Below are 20,931 nucleotides of genomic sequence, written 5' to 3' on the forward strand. Positions count from 1 at the left end.
GTTATCAATCACAAAAAACGAATACCTTTCATTTTGATAGGAACTGTACTGGTTTCATTGAAAGCTATTATGGTCTCCTGGGTTTCTGCTGGTATGTGTTGAGGGATGGGAACAAATATAAGATCTTTAATATTCAGTAACCAAATGTTACTGGAAAAAGGCACAAATCAAGCTCCATAAAGTAATTTTATAATTGTTTTAATGGTTCTTTAAAGTTTGAAGTACTTTGTATGTATCCGAAACATTGTATAACCACAAATTTGCATGAATAAAGTAAAAAAAGTTGCTTTTTTAATGAAAAACATCTGAATTTCTAAAGGTCTAGTAGTGAATATAAGAATGTGTTAAACATGGCTTTTTAGGTTAGTAAATATTTTCAGTAAACAGATTTTCAGACAAAAAAAACAAGATGTTCAGGATTTAAATTTGTGGAAGATAACAACATGAAGCACGAATTATGTAAACTTTAAAAAGGTGCTCACAGTTGATAAAAATACCACCAGACAAACAATAAATGATGCAACAGGTTTTATCAAAACATCAGACATTCAGCACCGCAAGTTATTTGCTACAAGACAAGCTCCCAAATAAAACACAATACATGGGAGTTTTGGCACAGGGTGAATGTAATCGCACAGGTAGTGGTCAGGAGAGGTCAGAGGTCAGAAAGGCTGTCCCATGGGCTTGAGAGTCTCTTTCTCTGTCCAGTGGAGGAGCCAGCTCCTCCAGCTGCTGTTGCTGACTATATTCCAGATCTTCCAAGCGTCTTCGAAGCACAGAGAGTTCCCTCTGATGCTGTTCCTCCTGACAAAGGGAATGTGTAAATGGATGAGCAACAAATAACTTTATTTATGTTTATGAAGCAACTGATAATATTAGGCTTGTTGATGGAAGTTTTGTGGTTACCTGTAGGTTTGTGAAGATGGACTCTGCTGGCATGAGGAGGGATGGGGCCAGGGGGGTGGAGGTCATCTGGTTACCCAGCAACAGACGACGAAACTCATTGTGTCTCCTCTGCAGCTCCTTTAGACGCTTGTTGAGCTGAGCATGTTCTTCAGAGTATGACGATTTCCTGCGCGCACACGCATCAACAAATTAAGACAGTCGTCTTAATAGACACAAAATAACACATAGAGCAACTGAATTAGTTTGAATAATTCTGGAAGTACTTTTGTGCTGCGCTCGCTTCTATCTCAAGTTCTTCTATTTTGGCTTCCAGCAGCTGAATCTTGTCTTGGAGCTTCTTCTGCTTAAGTTCAGTTATTGTCTTCCTCTGAAATCAAACGAACAGACGAATGCAACTTTTTGTAGGGCACATTTTAAAAACGTTTTCTGATTTAAACGTGAGACGTGCTTTATTTTGTGAATGTTGCAGCTGTTTAGGTGTTCTGGTTGACTGCTTGTCAGCCTAAGGAGGTTTCTTTTTTTTAATGAGTCCAAAGTGCTAAAATACAAATGGTTGATGCATAAGCCGGTAGCTTTAAGGTTCATTTACACATTGGGTATAATGCACAATACCCAATCCTAGTAGGAAACAATCAGGATGTGTGCATACTGTGTGTAGAGACATGATCAGAACGAAGTAGAGAGATGTGCTAGGGGAGGCACTGTACCTTTTTCTGAGCAAATGCCGCCCTCTGCAGTCGCTCTTTAGTCTGGCTGTATTTTTCCCGCAGCTCTGCCTCTCTTTCCTGTAGTTTGTGCTTCTCTTCCAACCATTCCACTCGCCTTTCCTCTACCAGTCTGCAGAAGATGAATGAGAGGCTCGCAATTCAATAATGTAATTGCATTTGATTTCCCAGTTTAACTGGGAGAGAACAGGAAATGATGGGCATAGGCCAGAGATGCTCAATGTTTGGGAGCACATACACTATCAACCAAAATCACCCAAAAAGCTCTTTCCGTATTTGTCAAGGAAGAGAAAAATGTCTTTTGCACACGTCTATACAGTATACATTTTGCTTCATAATCGTATCATCTTACCGGTAAACATAATAGCCTCTTATCCACAGAAATGCAAAAATGCCACGTTTTGGTCCTTTGTTAGCAGGTAAAACCATTAGCTGTCTCTAAAAATACTTTGTTTAAGAAATTTCTGTGATATGAATATCTCAGGAATTGTGTGGCATACCTCTCGGCCTCCTGTTGGGTTCTTTCCATCTGCGTGCGAGTGCTCCGCAGGTCCTCTCTCACCCGCTCCAGACTTTCTCTCAATCTGCTGATGGTTTCTAGCAGCTCACTCTCAGAGTGTGAGAGAGTCCCAATCTGTAAGTTCAGCTCAGCACTTTGCTGAAAATAATAACAGACAGGCACAAGTGAATATTAACTTACATTCAAGTCGATATCCTTAAACACTGCAGTATTAAAACGGTTGTTGATTTTGGAGAAAAAAAGCTATAAAAAGCACTTACTCGTCTCAGATCTGTATTTTCCGCTCTCAAGGTCTCCAGCTCTTCCAGCTGTTGGACCTGCTGCTGAACTTTAGCTCTGCATCACACAAACAGGGAGATGAACACACAAGAATCAACAGTCATATCTGCATCTAGTTCACAGCTACTGAGAGTCTACACATACCACACACATATCTTTAAATATCATTTGCAAGATAAAAGATTATCAAGATAAGTTTTTGAGCTTGCTCTGGTGACTCATGCATTACGGAAGTAAACTGGGTCAATTATGATTTGGTGGCTTTGCACAAAAAAAAACCTCAAGTAAATAAAGAATACCAACCTCAGGTTCTGTAGCTCCTTACGGACAGACTCCTCCCCCAACTGGGTGGCACGGATACGCTCCTCCCACTCTTCTTTCTGAGAGTTCCCTGTTGCCTCCTGAAGAGCCCTCTTCTGTTCAAGCTCAGATAAACGGTTCTCCAGCTCCAACCTGAAAAATAAATATAAACGCATAAACAAACAAACATACAATCCCATGAGACTCTAGATCAGTTCAGATCTGACACCAGTGTGCCTACTTCTCCTCCTGAATGGCAGCCATCCTGTGTATCTCCTCTTCTCTTGCCGCCTGAACCCTTCGCACCATCTCACGCTCCTTTTCAGATATCAACTCTTTAGATCTCTCCAAAGTGGCCTTCAGGACCTCAACATCTGACTGCAGACCTGGGATTGATACAGAAAGCTTGGTTACTACAGTAAAACGGGTTAAAACAGAGTAGAAAAGAAGGAAGAGGATGCTTACCCTCCAGTTGGTTGTGCAGTATGTCTCGCTCCCTTTCAATCTCTCCCTTGGTTCTGACACAGTCTAGTTTTACATCACTCAACTCCAGCCTGTGAGTGTGCTTCATTTCTTCAACCTGGTCAATAAAACACAGATGCACACCAACAGAAATTATTACTATAGATCGGAAGAATCTGATTTGTCAGGTTACTCTGAAGCTTTTCCACTACGTTATCTACCTGACTTTTGAGCGAGTTGATTTCTCGTTCCGCTTTGTGCAGTTTTCCTGTGAGGAGTGTGTTTTGTTCCTGAGATAGACGGAGTTCACTTTCTGTCCGGTCCAACTGCATACGAATAGACTGCTTTTCTGCCTAAAGGGTCACACATGCAGTACACATGTTCAAACATCTACAAGAAATCTAAATATTTTTTTCAAGCAAAATAACTACAATTAAGGCTCTAAGTCAAGCATTGTGTATATGTTTAGTATATGTCATACAGGTTTTGAACAACACGAAGGCGAATAAATCATGACAGAATAAGGAATTTTAGGTTACTACCCCTTGAATTTTTTTTATTTCCATTTAAAGGAACAGTTCGCTCACAAATGGTCACCATTGTGAAAGTTGGTGACCCTATTTGGGTGAACTATTCCTATAAGATCATATAGAAAGTATATTAACATCAAATAGCAATTACATTTAAGTAGCTCTAACGTGCATTCACCTCCAGCGTCTTAACCGTAGCCTGGGACTCGGCTAGCTGTCGGATTTGTATCCGCTGTACATTATCGGCTTGTGCACCCGAGTTGTTCCTTTCGGCTCGGAGTTCAGTAACTTCGGCCTCCAAACCTCTGAGTCGCTGGTGGAGCTGAGCTTTCTCCCTCAGCAGAGCTTCCACACGCTTCCCATCCCGTGCAGGATCTCCACTCTGAAGCCGAGCGGCCAGCTCCTCCTTATCACGCTCAAGATTTGCCACCTGCAGGATCACACACACAGTTCAGATACAATGCTTGAAAAATCTCTTGTATATAAATGTATGATCTTCACACTCTGAATACACATACATCTGCTTCATGTCGTATTCTTTTCTCCTCTAGAACCTGGGCGTGTTCCTCTTTTTGGTGTTCAAACTCAGATTTAAGGAAGGTGAGGTCATACCGAACTTTATTGTACTCGGATCTGTAATTCTCAGCTTCCTGTTAAAGAGAAAAAGGAAGGTGCAACATACACATTTTAAAGAAGCTAAGCTAAGTGAAAGTCTCCTTCAAAGCCACTTAGATAGTTTTTATGTATTTATGTGAAAATGTTGTCTAAACCCAATTCACCATTATTTTGTACAACACCATGAGAAAATGTAAGCAACTCAGTCAACCATTAATTTCCATGGAACGGAAAAAAGTGGAAGCAACCAAAAGTCTGTGTTTCACAAAAATAAGCCAGTAATGTCTGGAATATGATGACGTATGTATGTGGTTGTCACGGGAAGGGGAATCAGGTGTTGCACAGGGGCATCTGTTACCTCCTGGAGTTTGTTGAAACGTTCCCTGATTGGAGCTTCCAACACCTGCTGCACCTGTGCTCTCAAGAGCTCCAGTCGCTGTGGGGTCATCACCTTAAAAAAACACACACAATAAAAAAGATCAACACCTCACAACAAAAAGTGCCACACTGTCAGCAAAATGTGTGTATCGTACAAACATGACTAGAATAATAAATAATAATTATTATTATTATCTGTTCATATCCACCTGTACATTAATGTTCATATTATATAGTCATCTGTATATATTGTATATACCTACTGTCATATTTTCATAGAACATACCTACTGCAAAATATTTTTATAGTCCATGCCCACTGTATTATATTCTCTCATATTGTATTCTGTATTTATTCTAACTGTATATCCTGCACTTGCTAACTGCACTTCTGGTTAGACCTAAACTACATTTCGTTACACTGTACTTGTATATGTGTAATGACAATAACGTTGAATCTAATCTAATCTAAAAAGAAGCTACTTCATCAGCACAGGGTCATTACATCACAGTTATTAAAAACAACTGTGTTTATATATTTCCTTACATTTCGAAATAGACGAGTTGGACTAGATAGTGAAGGAAAAGCATAGAAATTATATTTTATTTAATTATCATATTTCGATTAAATATTACAAAGACGAAAAAAAGTGGTTTGCCCAAATAACTAGTGATGTGTAGTAACAAATTAAAAAGGGGTCAATTTTGATTTCATGGGCACAATACAAAGTTATTGTAAGCCATGACCAAACTTTTGACTAGTAATGCTTAAAAGGCCAAAAATTTGAATGTAGGGATGTAACAATATCAAAATCTAACTGTACGACAATACCTCGGTATTAAGTCCAAGTATGGTGTTTAATGCAATATTTAAAATGATGATGACTTGGAAACAAACCATGAGCATCCTCTTTTCTTTATCCTCAAATCATAATGGTTGCTTAGAGGTAAGAGTTATAGTATGAGATGGGCCAAATGACCCTTGCCAAAGGTAACATCTATTATTTTTTCTAACATTCTCCATGTTAGGCCCAGAAGACCTATCGTTTCATACAGTCATGTGACCGCGATAATATTGAGACAATTTTGATGTTGACACGATATCGATTATATTGTTACATCCTTATTAGAATGTCATCAATAACCGATTAAGGCATGCCATGTATATCACATACTAATAAAATAAAAGTATTATAACAAATACAATACCCTCTTGAATTGCAATGTAAGAAAAATTGTGATTAAGCGTTGCTCCCCAAGGGGTACAATAGTTTGCACCTGCAATTTGAGCTCCTCCAGCTCACGTGTTTTATCCAGCAGTTCTCCTCTCAGCTCAGCCAACAGTAGCTGCTGTTTCTCCCTAGACACTTGACGATCGCCGAGCAACCGTTTCAGTTCATTTTGTGCCCGAGTATATTCATCCTGTAGCCTGCACACACACCAAAACAACATTAAGAACGAAGTAACACGAATCATCAGTGTGCAATCTACAAACCTAACCCCAGGAACCACCCCACACCTTCAGATCTGGTCGCCACCGAAGCTCACCGGAAAATATACAGTATAATTTTTGACATGTTACATGGTAGGAAAGTTTCTTACCTAGTATGCTCCACTTTCAGCGTCTGATAGTTGGTTTTGTGGTTCTCACAGCGCATTCTCTCATCGATGAGCATTTTCTGGAGCTCCATATCAGAGCTGGTGAGCCCCACTGAGCCACCCAAGAGGACTGCGGCTTTCCCACTTCCAGCTGCAGGCTCTGGGTTAGGGAATAGGACAGTTGACTGCCCTAACGCTGGAGGGTTCATCCTGTTCACAATGCAGAGAGCAAAAACGGGCGAGGAAGCAAAAGCAAGATATTTGTGTGCCTCCCTCTGTGAGCACTAAAATGTCAAGAGACCACTGGAAGCGACTGAGATCTCAAACGAGACTAACGAGTCCACTTCAATCACCAAAGTCAAGAGATATGACCTCATTGACAAACGACCATCTGAATGCAAAAACAAGGCAAGGACGTGTTTTAAATCACGTATGAAAGAAGCTGATTGCTACATGGGTAGCAAGAGTGTCCTTGTTTCCTCTCAAGTGAGTAGATGCTCAGGCTGAGGCTGGTCCCCGGCGATTCACTCTCAGTGTTGTGGAAACATACCCACGACACACCGTAAACACACAACGGCTTCCCATGTTGTCAAAGCAACTGCACCGCTGGGGAAACTCATACACTGCAATGACTTCATGCATTTCATGATCTCTCTGATTGTGGATCGGTGCAAATATCGACGTATCGCTAGTTTGATCCGCTTCTGTGTTTAAATGACTCGAGTTCTAATGCAACGGTGGCTTATTTAAAAAAGAAACACATCAAGGTCACCCAACCTTCTGCACGCGATCGACACAAAGCATTAACGCAATTCACAAACAAGGACACCATATAGTAATAATTTGGGAAGTTTTAATAAAGTTACCTCCAGAACTGACAGCAACAGACTGTTTAAGCTAATGCTGTGACGTTCTCATGATGGCGACCAAAGTGCGCTTTCAAAATAAGAGCATCGATCGCTTTTGCATGTTTTATTTATTCGTATTTGTGTGTGATTTCTTTCACATCGTTTATTTCAATTCGTGATATACGTACATTAAGCGTAATATATTTTTACGTAGCATACATCCTATAAAATGTCACACACTCGTTAGCACCGTTTTTCTTTCTTCAGAAATGACTATATTGAACCCTGTTATGCCAGCAGATGGCGGACAATGACCATATTTGGTCTATCGTTTTTTGTAACGGTACACATTATCCAGATCAATATTTTCTGTCACAAATCCTTCACAGATATCTGTGTGTTATTTTACTGGTAAGCGCTGGGTTGAATATATTGTGTGTTTAATGTATTAACAGTACGACAACAGACGCGAAGCTGTGCTGAACATTTGTTTTAAAGTTGCCTATTTAATTATGACAGTTAACGTTAGCATTCCGCCAGCTAACTTCATAAATACACAGTTTATAGAAGGATTTGTTGAGATTGGCACTTATTCTGCTTTGGCATTGCAGGGCTCGTACAACCTTGATATCTCTGGGCACGAACCAGCCGTCTTGCAGTTATTTATAGTTTTGGTAAGTGTTTTAACTTTAAAAGGAGAATAGTTTAAACCAGTCCTAGAATAGCCATCATTTCATCATCATTTTCCCAAAGCATAATATTGTATTTGTGTGAGTGAAAGAGCAAGTGAGCAGAGAAAGAGAGACTTTTCTTATTTTAACCTTCATTGTTTCACACAGGTGCTGCAGAGAAGTGAGCTAAGCTGTTTTGCTGCTTGCAAAGGTACATGCATTTTAGGCCTATTTTGCCAATATAACATAAATATATGCATATCAAATACATACAGGATAAATCCGTGTAGGCTACTTAAATGTGTTTTAAGAACAGCACATAAAATACAGCATGTACCACTTTGCAAGATGCACAGACTGTTTCATGTTTGACCGTACATATACTGTACGTATAGGTCACTAAATAAAGCTTAAAGATGTTTGGTTTAACATTTTGATTTGGTTATAGATGTTATATTGGTTGTGTTCTGTTCAAACTCTAGTCAGAACGTTTGCATCTCTGTCAGCATAATATAACAAAGTGCAATGTACTATGACTGTTAATAGCAACAGAGTCAGGAAATAGATTTTTGTAGCCAAGCCAAAAATGATAGAGGGGGTCATTGGATTGCATTGGATTTGAATGCATTTGATCCGCAGAAACGTGTAGAAACAGAAACTGTAGATACAACCGAAATGACACACACACAACCCTTAACACAATAAGCCATAGTGTTTGGATCAATTTTTATAATCGTGCATTTATAACTGACACTTATAGGCAGATTTGACTGTGTCGTGATGAATTGATATATATTCTTTTGTAAGCCTGTTTCTCATTTTCTTGTGAATCAGCTTTCCATTACCCACTCTGTGGAAAATGTAACCGCTTTCTGTTTTTTGTTTCTGCTCTGCATTGTGGTATACAGTATGGTGGGAAATATTGGCTCCCAAGAACTTCTTACTTTTCACTTACTCATGCATTTATCAGTTAGACCTCTCATCTGCGTGGCATGGGAAAGAACCTTTCTGATGGCAGGTTGTGTTTTCCGTCGATCCAAACACCCAGAGTATTTGAGTGACATCCTAAGAATGAAAATAAGCGACTGTGACAAACAGTGTTGAAAGAACAACAATTCCTCGAGATAAGGATTGGTAGATATGCAGAGTCATAGTGCTTCTCAATCTGGCTGAAAACATGCATCTGTGTTGCTGTGAACAAGTATAATTTAAATAGATGAGCTATTTACTTAGATTTCGTGCCATGTATACTTTAAAACCCGAATGCAAAATAGTTTTGCCAGATTTTCACTGCCGCACTGACCAAACCTGAAGTTCCGTCCTTGATTTTCATAACATCTGTTTTGAATTAGGCAGAATGGAGATAAAAAACTAGGGTCTGGGGAAATGCAGTGGTACTACCCCTTCCCCCTTTGAACATACACATCGCATGTGTGTGTTTTGAAGGGAAAACTTTTAATAATTAACACTTTAGCTTTAAATATACTAAATGCAAGCATATGAATGATTTCCTGTGGTCCAAAGCATATCAGAATGTGCAATGTGCAAAAGGATTCTTAATGTTGCATTTGAAGTACAGTATAACTGATTTTATGGTTTTCTTGTTTATATCGACTACTGTCATGGCAGAGCAGTAGGATTATAATCTTGCTTAGCATGTTGGTCAAAGTTAAACTGTTGACATTTTTCAAGTAGGTAGCTATAAATGCAACACATCTTGTATATCAGCAAGCACAGAGCTTTGAAGGTAAGCCCGGCCTTGAATACCGAGGTTTGTCGCCACCGCGATTACGCAGGAATGCATGTTAAAAGGGTCATGAACTGGCGAATTCAATTTTCTTTTAAGATATAAGAAGTTGTTGACAATGAGAATGCTAAGTGTAGGAAGTTTACCATACAAAGTTAATGGACAAATATTGCACCAGTCTGTGAAAAAAGGTTAATATCTATTTTATTAATAATAATTCAATTTTCCAAATGACTCATAAAAACATTCTAAAATACGTAATCATCAGCTCCTCGAATTCTGATTGGACCGAAACAATCTATAGATGTGAATTAAAGTTTAATCTCTGATTCAATCAGCATTTTGCAGGAAAACCTTGTGTTCGTGAAAAAACAACAGTTTCCCCAACATCACAGTTTGCGCCTCAAGTCAGACGAATGATCTCATATTTGTCTGGCCCTTTGTGAGGTCTAGGCCCCAGTTCTTCTTCCTCTGTCTCAGCAGTGAGCTCTTGAGCTGTGAGGCCCGCCGGGTCCACCGTCTGGCCAAACTGTAAGTCTTTAGGACAATCTTCGTTATAGGTCTTTACATAATCCTCCACCGGCCAACCTAGAAACTCCTCTGGTTCACTGCACACCAGACCTGTGTGGTGGAGACCACGATGGTGCTTGAGCCAGTAGATCAAGTAGTGAATGTTGTAATCACAGATCCAAGGGTTGTTCCCCAAAGAAAGTCTCTTCAGGAAGTAAAGGTCCTCCAGAACACCGTACTGGAAATTTTTTAGGCTGTTGTTGGAGAGGTCCAGCTCGTTCAAGTACAGAAGGCCTGCGAAGGCAGCTGGACAGAAAAATATTTTTTATATTACATTTTTATATTCACTTTTTACAGCATATGTGATAAATGTGTTTGTTTTCATAGTTAACGTGATTACGGTTTCAGTTTCCTTTACACAAATAAGCAATTTTTCTCAAATTCCATAAAAATTCTGCCGTTTACCTTTCTTTGAATGACAATTTAATTCATTAGTAGAAATAAAGTAGAATAAGTTTAAGACACTACAATTATAATAATAAAGGAAATAAAACGTAATTAATTTGATATAGAAACATAAGAAATAAACAAATAAATAATAAAATGACAAAACGCATAATTAACATAAATACGAAACAACAAAAAATAAAAGTTTATTCAAACCATCAATAAAGCTAAATAAAACTAAAAACAAAACTATAATAACTATAACAATACATTGAAAATATGAATATTAAAGTTGCATCAACTTTTAAAGCCCTACCTTTTTTCATTACATCAAAAGCATACACTTAAAACAGCTGTGGATGTGTCCAAATGCATTGCATAATGGGGACACCCCTTATGTTCCAATAAAATGAGAGCGATTTGAAAGCTGTTTCCCTCCCTGTGATCTCTCAAGTGTGACTGATGAACTAACCAGAGGGCATCGTCCTCTTCCTGTGCCTATATGTGACTGAATATGTGTTACCATCCCTCGCATGGGAACTGTTGGATGACACACCCTGCTGGTCTGTTCATTAGAGCACGAACGACACCGATTAAGTGCATTTTTGAGGCAGTTTAGAACAGCTTAAATGTCCTCATAATTACAGCGACTTCAGCAAATGTTCATCTGCGTTTGTTTTATCGAGGCAAGAAAACAAGCTTATTACTAAAGACAGTTGTGAGGAACGTTCGGAGTTGTATTTCCATAACAACGCTGCCAAAGGGAAATACTTCAAGACCAGTTGTTTACATGTTCATCATTTTTACTAATAGTAAAATGTTAATAGATTTGCCTAGAACCAAATTCAGTTCTGATTATGAAAGAAATGAAACTTGAATCCAACCTTCTCGAAGCCAAAGCGGTTTTAAAGTGTCTGCTCAGCACGAAATTGCATACAAATTTTACAAGCAATACTGGTGTGTTCAAAGAACCCCCTGCTCTGTTTCATAAGCTTGATATAATGAAAGCGCTGAGGGTTTTTGGTTTTCTCCAGACTTTTGGGGTTTTGATGGTTGAGCTGAGCTGCACTGTGTTCTTTACTTTTCTTTATTCAATCTTATAAATCTTTCATATCCTTTCATTCCCCCATTGCTTTGAGGGATGGTAGTGAGATACTGTATATCATACTCTCCTCCATGAAGCCAAAAGTGATTCAATCCCAGTGATTTATTAATGCAACATGGATTGAACACTGCACATTTCCTGATTCTAACGGTCAAGATACTGACAGATATAAGGATTCAGGAAGACCTCAACATACCTTATAATGTTCTGTGTTTCTATTCTCTACACACAAGATGCTACAATACTGAGCTTCCAAACTCATTCTAAAGACTTATCTAAAACTATTTTTTTCTGTCTTTCTTCAACAAATGGATACATTGATGTCTTGGTGTTGTTGTGTACCACCGGCTCACCTGTGCCAATTGTTTCTAGACTGTTTCCACTCAGGTTCAGGAGTTTAAGGTCTTTAACAGTCACAAACTCCTTGGGTCTCAGCTGCTTGATGTTGTTTATGGACAGATCCAGTCTCACGATATCCACCGGTATATCCGCTGGCACGGTTTTAAGTTCTGCAGAGGAATGAGTTTGCATCAATGCATTTATCAGACATGTTTAATGTTATATTAAACTGACAAAGCATACAGTGTGTAAAAAACAAGTTACTAAACCAGCATTGACCTGCATGAACTACAGTTGTGTTTGCAAGACATTTAGAAGGACGTTCTGTAAATTATTTCCAGCCCAGCAACCATACGGCAGTATTTGTCACAGCCATTGTTGAACATTCCCTACAGTCAAGTCAAGTCAACTTTATTTATATAGCGCTTTTTACAATTTTTATCCATCAATCAGTTCAGCGTTGGTGGTCCGTAAATCTCTCAAACACTAAACGGCACTAAGAGTTGCAAAAACAAGCTAGTATCTGTGTATGAAGCTTAAACTCTATGCAAAGCATGTGTGACAATAATAGCGACAGAAGGAACTATTTTGGAAGATTCTGGCCTTGAGTGCTTATGCCCTCAACCCAAATGGCTCCATCAAACCACATCGGCCCATTTATTTATATCACAGCAGAGAGGACTATTAAAACCTTGCACAAGGCGCATGTTTGGTTGTAACCTTGGAGAATTTATGAGACATCGCTGTGTCTTTGATAATCGGAAATGCTGTGGAACTTAGCTTGACATGTGCAAGAGCTATGCAAAACAGATACTTTTGCGTGTCCTTAGACCAACCAGAGCACCTGTTTCAGATCTCAGAAAGCCATAGACGTTTCACACATCAGGAAGATGTGAGAACATCTTGCTTTTGTACTGTATATTACGAACACATATTGTGTCCGTAGTTAGTGCTAAAATGTTTTACGACACAGTACGGTACGTCTACCGTCTGGATGCTTTTAAATTGTAACCTAACTTTTGTACATGTTATTCTTGTGACTAATGCAGTGCTTGGCGTCTGTTTCTGCACAGGGGTTTATGGGTTTACTGCTGACAAAAGATAGGCAGTTATTATCCCTAAGGTTCTTGGAAAGATGACATAACCGAACCAGCGTGTGAGTCGGGTACATGTTTTCGGGAAGGAGAGATTCAGAATGCCTCACTCCGATTCAGAATGCTGACTCAATGTTTCTGGCTATGGGAGAAAAAGCCCAAATCCCTGACTTAATTAGCTAAACATGAACTGTATTGTATCTTTTTTATTTGTTGCTTGACTCATCTTACCCCAGCAACCGTGACCTGGCAAGGTCTCATCTTATTATGGATGTCAAAATAATTTTTCTAGTTTGTCATAAAAATGGCAAAACAAACTTTGCTTTCCAAAAATAATCATCCACAATACAAATCGAAATGTTAGTTTGTGTTATTCCAAAGTGTGTTTAGAAAAAACAATAACATCCTTATTTGTTCAATCTGATTGCCAAGTATCAAGATGTTTGCGTCTGTAATGGAAAACATTTAACATGCAATGTTATTTATTCATTTATCATGAGCTTCCTCAGTTTTCTGCACTGTGGTTGCATTCTATCCGAAGACAAAAATGTTCCTTCATGCGTAAGCTAAAAGCAGAATGTACACTACTCATCTTCCTGCATGAAATTTTATCCTATTCTTGTTCAAAGTTCTTCCCCAAGACAGTATGAGACATACAATAAAGACCAACACTGTCCTCGGTTTTCCATGGAGATCATGTATAACTGATGCAATGATGAATGGAAAGTTCTTTTTAGAAGAGGCTTTTTAGGGGACAAAATCACAAGGAAGTCTTATGCGAGCATGCCTTTGGCTATCCCTCAGTCGCTTTCCGCTAGTTCTCTTATGTTTCTAGACGTTTGTTTCCAACACATGCTGACTAAGTAAAATTACGGAAGTTTTCAGAACTGTTCAGACAAGTGGTCCAAGCAGTTTCTGTCTATAAACATCAAGGAAAGTGTTTTGTAGTTTTTCCCCAATATTGGTTATACATTGATGTACAGTATGTCATGATTCTGCCTCATCTTTTCATGCCTTTCTTAGTCTAGTGGTAGAATCATGACAGAGCCTCATGTTTTGTGTGGAGTGAGACATATTTTTGGTTGTTATGACATGCATTCTCTCTCGTCATTGCCCCCCCCCTCGTTTCCTCGTTTATTTTCCCCGCCTGTGTCTCATTACCCACACCTTCCCGTTGTTGTCTTCCTTGTTAGTTCCCTCATTTAACACCCTTGTTTTTGCTGTCTTGTAAGGTACGTTTGTCAATTTCTCATGGCTCATGATGTTACGTCATAGGTTTGGTTCTTGTCCTGTTACTGAAATGTCGAGTCGAGTCGAGTCAGTGTTTTGTCAAGTTTTTTTTAGTTAGTCTAGTCAGTGTGGTGTTCTTTGCCTTGTATCCGTTTCTGTCTTGTTATTTTGCATCCTCATTGGTTTTTGTTTTGTCTTTTAATTTATTTAAGTCTTTTGGTTAACCACACGCCCCATCACTCTTTCGCAGTCAGCCACTACCCTTGTAGGACTGTTGACCCAGTCCGGTCCAGCTGGCATCTAGTCCGGTGACCCAGTTGGCGGTCCAGCCAGTGCCCCAGCCGGTGATACAGTGGTGATCCAGCTCGCACCCAATCCTGTCCAGCCAGTGTCCAGCCAGCACCCATTCCGGTCCTCCCTGCTACCCAGCTGGTGTCCCAGCTGGCAATCCAGGCGGCATCTCAGCCAGCATTTCCCCCAGGCTTTGGTTTCCACATCTTCCACATCTTTTCCCCCTGTAAACTCTGGACCTCCCCTTCTACAGTCTAGTGCCCCAGGTCTCGCCCTTGCTTGTGAGGGGTGATCCCCCAGGAAAGGTTTCCCCACCTTTAGACACCACCAAGCCCACCCCTGTCAAGTCCCCCTAGACTCTGCGCTCTTGAGCGTCTCCCACCAGAACTAAGACTGTTCTCCCCCGCTATAAGCCATCTGGACTTCCACCCATGGACTCTGGCGTTCGCCCACCCCTCCCCTGTTTTTCTTTTTTACTTTGTCACCCCAGCCAAAGTCTGCCATTCATTTGATTTGCCATGTTTTGCTGGTTTTTGTCATTGTCACAGTCTGTCTCGTCTTGTCTGTCACCTTGAGGAACACCAGTATGTCGAGTTAGCCATGTTATTGGTTGTTATGACATAACATGTGCTTTCTCTGGTCTGGTCATCTAGTCAGTGCAAGTGTTTATTTTTTATTTAGTCTAGTCAGTGTGTTGTTCTTGTATCCGTTACTGTCTTGTTATTTTGCCCCTCGTGGGTTTTATTTTGGCATTTTATTAAAGTCTTTTGGTTAACCCTTACACGTCTGCACTTAGGTTCTTTACACACGCATGACAGATATTATTAACCAAAAAAGCTACAAAATCTACTAAAGCTACAATACACTCGGAATAAAGGTAAATTTAAGTGAAAAACTTTAAATCCTGTGTGTTTGTTGGGATATAAATAATATTTTTGTCTTGACTGCAATTGCTTGAGAAACCACTATAAAGCACGTCAACATTGTAAATCCGTTTAACAGAAACTGCACATTTTTCAAGCTTATTTACAGATTTATCTGTTTTATTGCCATCTGACTCGTACAGACTCCCTCAGAAGATTTTTCATACTCATATTTCATACAACCGTAGACGTGATTGAAAATCAATGCACTAGTGAACTAATAATCATAAATTAGACAATACCTTAAAAAATAAGCACTGTGTCTTCCTTGAGCTTTTGGGAATTACCAGCAAAACAATCTTTCTTACAAATCCAAGTTGCACACGAGAGTTTGTTTATGCTTATGCGTATTATATTTTATTGTGAATATTGGTTCTTCTTAGTTTAGGGGTTATAACATTTTGGCACATAACTAGCCCAGCTATTTGTTGAGGAGAGATGCACTATTACTTTTTAAGAAAACTAGCTAAGGTTAATACCATGAGTAAGAAAAGCCACCTTAACAACTGCATGACAAAATGTTAAAAAACATAGCAATATCCTTTACACCACGCACAACATCCTAAAATCATTGCAGTACGTTTTGCATGTGCAGAAACCACATATATTTACCCTTTAAAATGTAGCTGTGATTTTTTTGGGTTGTATGTTTATGGACACTCAATTTGATCATTTGCTTTTCTCACCTCTGTTTCTGCAGTCCAGGCGGGGTACAGGATGCATGTAGGTATGACACAGAGTGGTCGCGTCAGATTGTTTTATCGGGGCTGGTAGCTTCTCATTCTCTGTTTGTGGGATTTCTACATTTTCCTGCTGTGGGGTGCAGAGCTGATCCGCATCCAGCTTCTTAAGTTTTCTCCCCCAGAATGCAGTAGGCTCTGCACACTTGGCGTAATTGCCAATATTACGGTTACTGGGCACCTTTATAAAACGCACCAGGCTGTCCAGCTGGCAGTCACACCTCCAGGGGTTGTCATGGATACGCAGGTACTTAAGTTGCGGCATCGGAATTAGCACATCCTCGCTTGCCACCTGCAGACGGTTGTGCTGCAGCAGTAAAGTGGTAAGTTTGCTGAGGCCGCTGAACGCGTTCTCCTCTATGCGTGAAATTTCATTTTGCTGCAAATCGAGGCTTTTCAGGTTCTGGAAATTGCTGAAGGTGTTGTCTCGCAACACCTGGATCCTGTTCCGCGCAAGCAGCAGGTGGTCGATATCATCCGGCCAACCCAACAGCACTGCTTTCAGCTGGCGCTCTTGGCAGTCTAAGAATTTTTCCCCATTGGCCGAATATTCCTTGCAATCCTTCGCAAAGCGCTTGATGACACGAGCCCGGTCTCGGCCCCGCATCCAGCGCCCGCTTTGTCCCTCGCCCTTTCGCGCTTCGGCCGCCCAGAATACCGGGAAAAAAAGAAGCAGCAGACCGCGGAGCAGCCGCATGGCAAACAACAGCAGCTGGATGAATTAGTATAGAGAGGACTCTCAGGGTAACCTTGAATAGCTGGGAGCTTTGGGAAAAGTGAAGGGGTCCAGCTGCCGTCCCTGAGAAAAGACAAACCAACCATAAATAACCACCCAACCAAGAGCTGCAGCAAGCTCTGTAACAAAAACATGGGGCTAGACATCTAGCAAGATGCATTGTGTATCCAACTTGTACTTGACTGTAAAATCAGTTGTATGTTTTTGTGTCATTGTGTGTGTGAGTGTGTGTGTGTGTGTGTCTGTCTAGAACTGTATGAGTAATTTGTCGGTTGACTTCTCATTGATATATGTTGAAAATGCAATATATTGCCCAACCCCTAAGTTGCGGACAGGATAAATAACATGGGAGGGGTGCTTTTAAAAACACATCAGCTTGAATGCCGATCCCCAACTGGTGCTTGTCATCATCTTAAACAGAGATGCTCTACTATTCTCTTCGACCAGTCTGAGCATGCATTGTGCAGCGAGTCTGGTAAGCATCTGCCCATTGTTCTGGTATGTTACAACCTCGCTGCTAGAGCACTCAACATTAGCACCCCAAAGTACTCCTTATCTCAGTTTAACATTGAAGATGAGTAATTTAGAGATGATTTTGGGGGCTCACTATAATCAGTACATCATAACAACATTTGCTCACCTAATGCTTTGAGTTTGGGCCAGACTTGTGTTTAGCTGACCAGAAACAGTCAGATGGAAAGATGGGAAATCCTATTTAAAAAACAATATTATTTTTACAGTTCTGTCACTCTATACATTTTAATTGCTTTAATGCGTGTTTTACTTTCTTTTCTTGTTGCAAATTTGTTACACTGTTCTGTAACAAATTGTATTGGAATGGCAAACAGGAACAGTTGGATTGCATTGGCTCACCGAAGGATGACTTGCCTTGTTGGAATGCATTCTTGATCCTTTCCATTCAGCCATACATTCTGAAGATGGCATGATCCATTCTTTAGTCACCCCACTACCGTATTATTGTTAAATTGTTTAATAAATGATAACAGTCGATAGGTTTGTTCAATTTCCCATAACATATTTGAAAGTCATTCTAGATCATGTTAACTTTGCTAATAGAGCAGACATTAACAGGAAGCACTCCGGGATTCAGGTGAATGAATCAGCGCAACACAGACCTTATGTGAAACCGGGGTTGCCATTGGCTTTGGTTTATAACAGTAATACCAACTAGAAATGAAAACGTCAATGGTAAATGGAGCAGAACTGGACCATGTGGAACGCAGAGTGTGCATTTTCAATGCCACCCAAACTCCAGGTTATCCGGTCTGTCTGGAAGAATGCTCCTGATTATTTCATGGCCAAAGTTAACAACAGGAACCCCCTGCATACCCCCACCATCCCCACCACGAATCCATTAGGAAAACACAGAGAGAGGGAGAGGGAGGGGGATGGCCAGCAGTGCTTAATTAAAACCATTGGAACCTTCTTCATTGGGAGGAAAAGTCTCAAACACAAGCATTCTTTTGTTCTACATTTCTTCTACAGTATCCCACTCCTTAGAACAGTTGCAAAAAAAAAATCTCATTAATAATAGGTAAACCCCCCAAAGAATAAATATAAAACAAGACACATGAGGTAAAGATTGCACAACTTGACTCAGCACATTTACTGTGTCATCAACCAACAGTAACCTCTGGACTGACAAAAATGAATCTTTCCAGCTTAAAAATTATACGGTATATAGTAAAAAACATGCATTCCGAACATGCATCAATAACGCTGCTTTTAATTTGTACCTACAACTGCTAGACAAACTTCACACAAGCCGGCTCCATTGAATGAACCACATCCCAGCCAGAATTAAGATAGCAGGAAGCGTTTCAGACCAAGTGTATCTGCAAGAGCGCAACATACTGTACGTTCGCTTTCGCTGGCATTGACGAATAGATTTTCCCATAAAAATTATAATAATAAAATTCCTTAGGTACCTGTGCACAGGGCGTCACATCAAAAAAGCTCATCCAAACTGGATATGTCCTGTAAGCCTGTTATCTTTTTGTCCTGTCATTAACCCTTGGATGTCTGATTAACTAACTGGATGTCTGAATGGAGCGTGCCGTTCAGCGCGCTGTCTGTATGTGCATGAGTATATGTGTGTGTGTGTGTGTGCGTTAGGCTCAGTGCAGCCCCCAAGCTTGTGCCTGGTTTTAAATTACATGCTGTGTCTCTGCAGGCAAGCAAACTCGCATTTCCGTGTTACAACTGTACCGCCTCCAGGCTTCCAGCACTCCTGTGAGTCTCTTTATCTGCTTGGATGAGGCAAGCTCATTCAAAGTTTTCGGAAAGTGTTTCTAGAGTTTTTAAAGGGATAGTTCATCCAAAAAGGACAGTTCTGTTATCATTTACCCTCATGTTGTTTCAAACGTAGTTTGACTTTCTCTACTGTGACTGTGTTAAAAAATATCCGATAGGTTAGTGCACTGACGTATGACGCTGTTGCGCTCCGGGCGCCCGGAGTTAGAGTCCCTGCTTGTTGTCCTTTCCCGATCTCTCCCATTTCGCTTCCTGTCCTCACTCTCCAGCTGCATTAAGAAGGGCAAAATTCCTCAAACAAATCTTAAAAAAGATCCTGGTGATGTATAAATTTAAAATTAAGCAAAAATAAGAAAAGCAAACATATTTTTTTTATTAATAGTCGTTCTGTTTAACGCCAAAGGTTTTATGATATTTTATGGGGTTTTTTTGTGCATGTTGGGTTGGGTCATTTGCCTTTGCATTCACTTGAATTAAACGAAGATTTAGATTAAGATTAAAATGTATATATTCAGCTATACAGAAGAATAAAATGTAAAGTAACATGAGAATAACTATTCCTTTATGGTTTATGAGATGGAAATTGTGGCACGAATGTCTTTCATCTTGTGCAACTTGACTTTGCAACTTTGAAAATCTTTAGAAGTTGCATTGATACAATTTATATTGAAACATGAATGAAATATGGATTGTTTAAAACACTGGGTTAATGATCCGTCTGTTATCTTTAATCTGTCAGTGTCCTCGAGGATGTTTTTTAAAAGCATTCCATAAATGAACAACTTCCCCCATACCAGGTCCCTGTGCTAAAAAAACAAAACCTGCCCTGCAGTCAGAATTTTGTTTTCTCTGAATTTAACCGGCGTTTGCATGTGTTGTTTTACTAGACCAAATAATGACATGTTCTTACCAAACAATAATGATGGAGACCTATAACATCTGTAACGTTTCATATAGCGTAGAATAAAATTCAGAATGGTTAGTTAACGCTCAGATATGATGTATTCAAAGTTTTTTGCTATTTAAGGCAATTATTAGATTTCCATCTGATGTTTATCATTTGGCTGAAGGAAAATGAATAATAAATACATGAACATTTTGTTGCTTGCTTGCAAAGATGCAGACATTTTATCTTATCAGGTTATATTTTTCCTGTTAGTATCATGTTTCTCTGGACTTCTTGAGGAACATCCTTTTTGGCATTTGACCATGGTTGGATTGGACATGCGTTTTGTTTCTGCTGTTGGCGTGGATACAGTGTCTGCATAGGGATATGATTACTCTATGTAGTCTGTATTAATCGTTATTGGAGGTCAGTAGAATTTACACATTTATGGGAATCCACACAGTAGACAGCACAAGTCCGTATTTATAGTAATAATTTAATGTTATAATTACTAATGTGTAAAAATACACTGTGGGTTTATACTGTGGCTGGACCCCAGCTGGAATGAAAACAGATTCTTGGTCTCGACAAGTATAAGTGCACAAGACATGATGTAATCCAGCATGCACTCCCAGGAATAGGAATATTTTGGCGTGGAGATTAATGTGACCATTCCCTTCAATCCCCGTGGTTGATCAGACCTGGACATTGATGATAAAGAGCAATTAAAGTGGATGTTAGACGAAGCCAAACTTCTAACTAAGACCATATTTACTA

General features: G+C 39.7%; 2 protein-coding genes across 3 annotated transcripts; both read right to left on the bottom strand.

Moving 5' to 3' along the window:
• Window positions 1-504: 504 nt before the first annotated feature.
• On the bottom strand, window positions 505-7,248 carry cep83 (centrosomal protein 83). Its single transcript, XM_079454871.1, is given in 16 exon segments — window positions 505-694; window positions 697-804; window positions 907-1,072; window positions 1,170-1,273; window positions 1,614-1,743; window positions 2,132-2,289; window positions 2,412-2,487; window positions 2,734-2,883; window positions 2,972-3,116; window positions 3,196-3,310; window positions 3,414-3,545; window positions 3,901-4,152; window positions 4,241-4,372; window positions 4,696-4,788; window positions 5,993-6,143; window positions 6,317-7,248. Coding segments are annotated over 16 exon segments (2,157 nt in total). The 5' UTR covers window positions 6,523-7,248; the 3' UTR covers window positions 505-655.
• Window positions 7,249-9,766: 2,518 nt separating this feature from the next.
• lrrc17 (leucine rich repeat containing 17) lies at window positions 9,767-19,119 on the bottom strand. 2 transcript variants are annotated; one of them, XM_079455450.1, is made up of 5 exons: window positions 18,944-19,018; window positions 17,635-17,705; window positions 16,205-17,057; window positions 11,995-12,150; window positions 9,767-10,395 (listed from the first exon to the last, which is right to left on the bottom strand). In XM_079455450.1, exons 3-5 carry the CDS (start codon window positions 16,953-16,955, stop codon window positions 9,983-9,985), a joined length of 1,320 nt encoding a protein of 439 aa, XP_079311576.1. In that variant the 5' UTR covers window positions 16,956-17,057; window positions 17,635-17,705; window positions 18,944-19,018; the 3' UTR covers window positions 9,767-9,982. The 2 variants fall into 2 exon arrangements, with proteins under 2 accessions (XP_079311576.1, XP_079311575.1); XM_079455449.1 differs by lacking the exon at window positions 17,635-17,705 and having other exon boundaries at window positions 18,944-19,119.
• Between the last annotated feature and the right edge of the window lie 1,812 nt (window positions 19,120-20,931).

The sequence above is a fragment of the Barbatula barbatula genome, assembly GCF_947034865.1.
Source record: "Barbatula barbatula genome assembly, chromosome: 4".
Classification (NCBI taxonomy): Eukaryota; Metazoa; Chordata; class Actinopteri; order Cypriniformes; family Nemacheilidae; genus Barbatula; species Barbatula barbatula.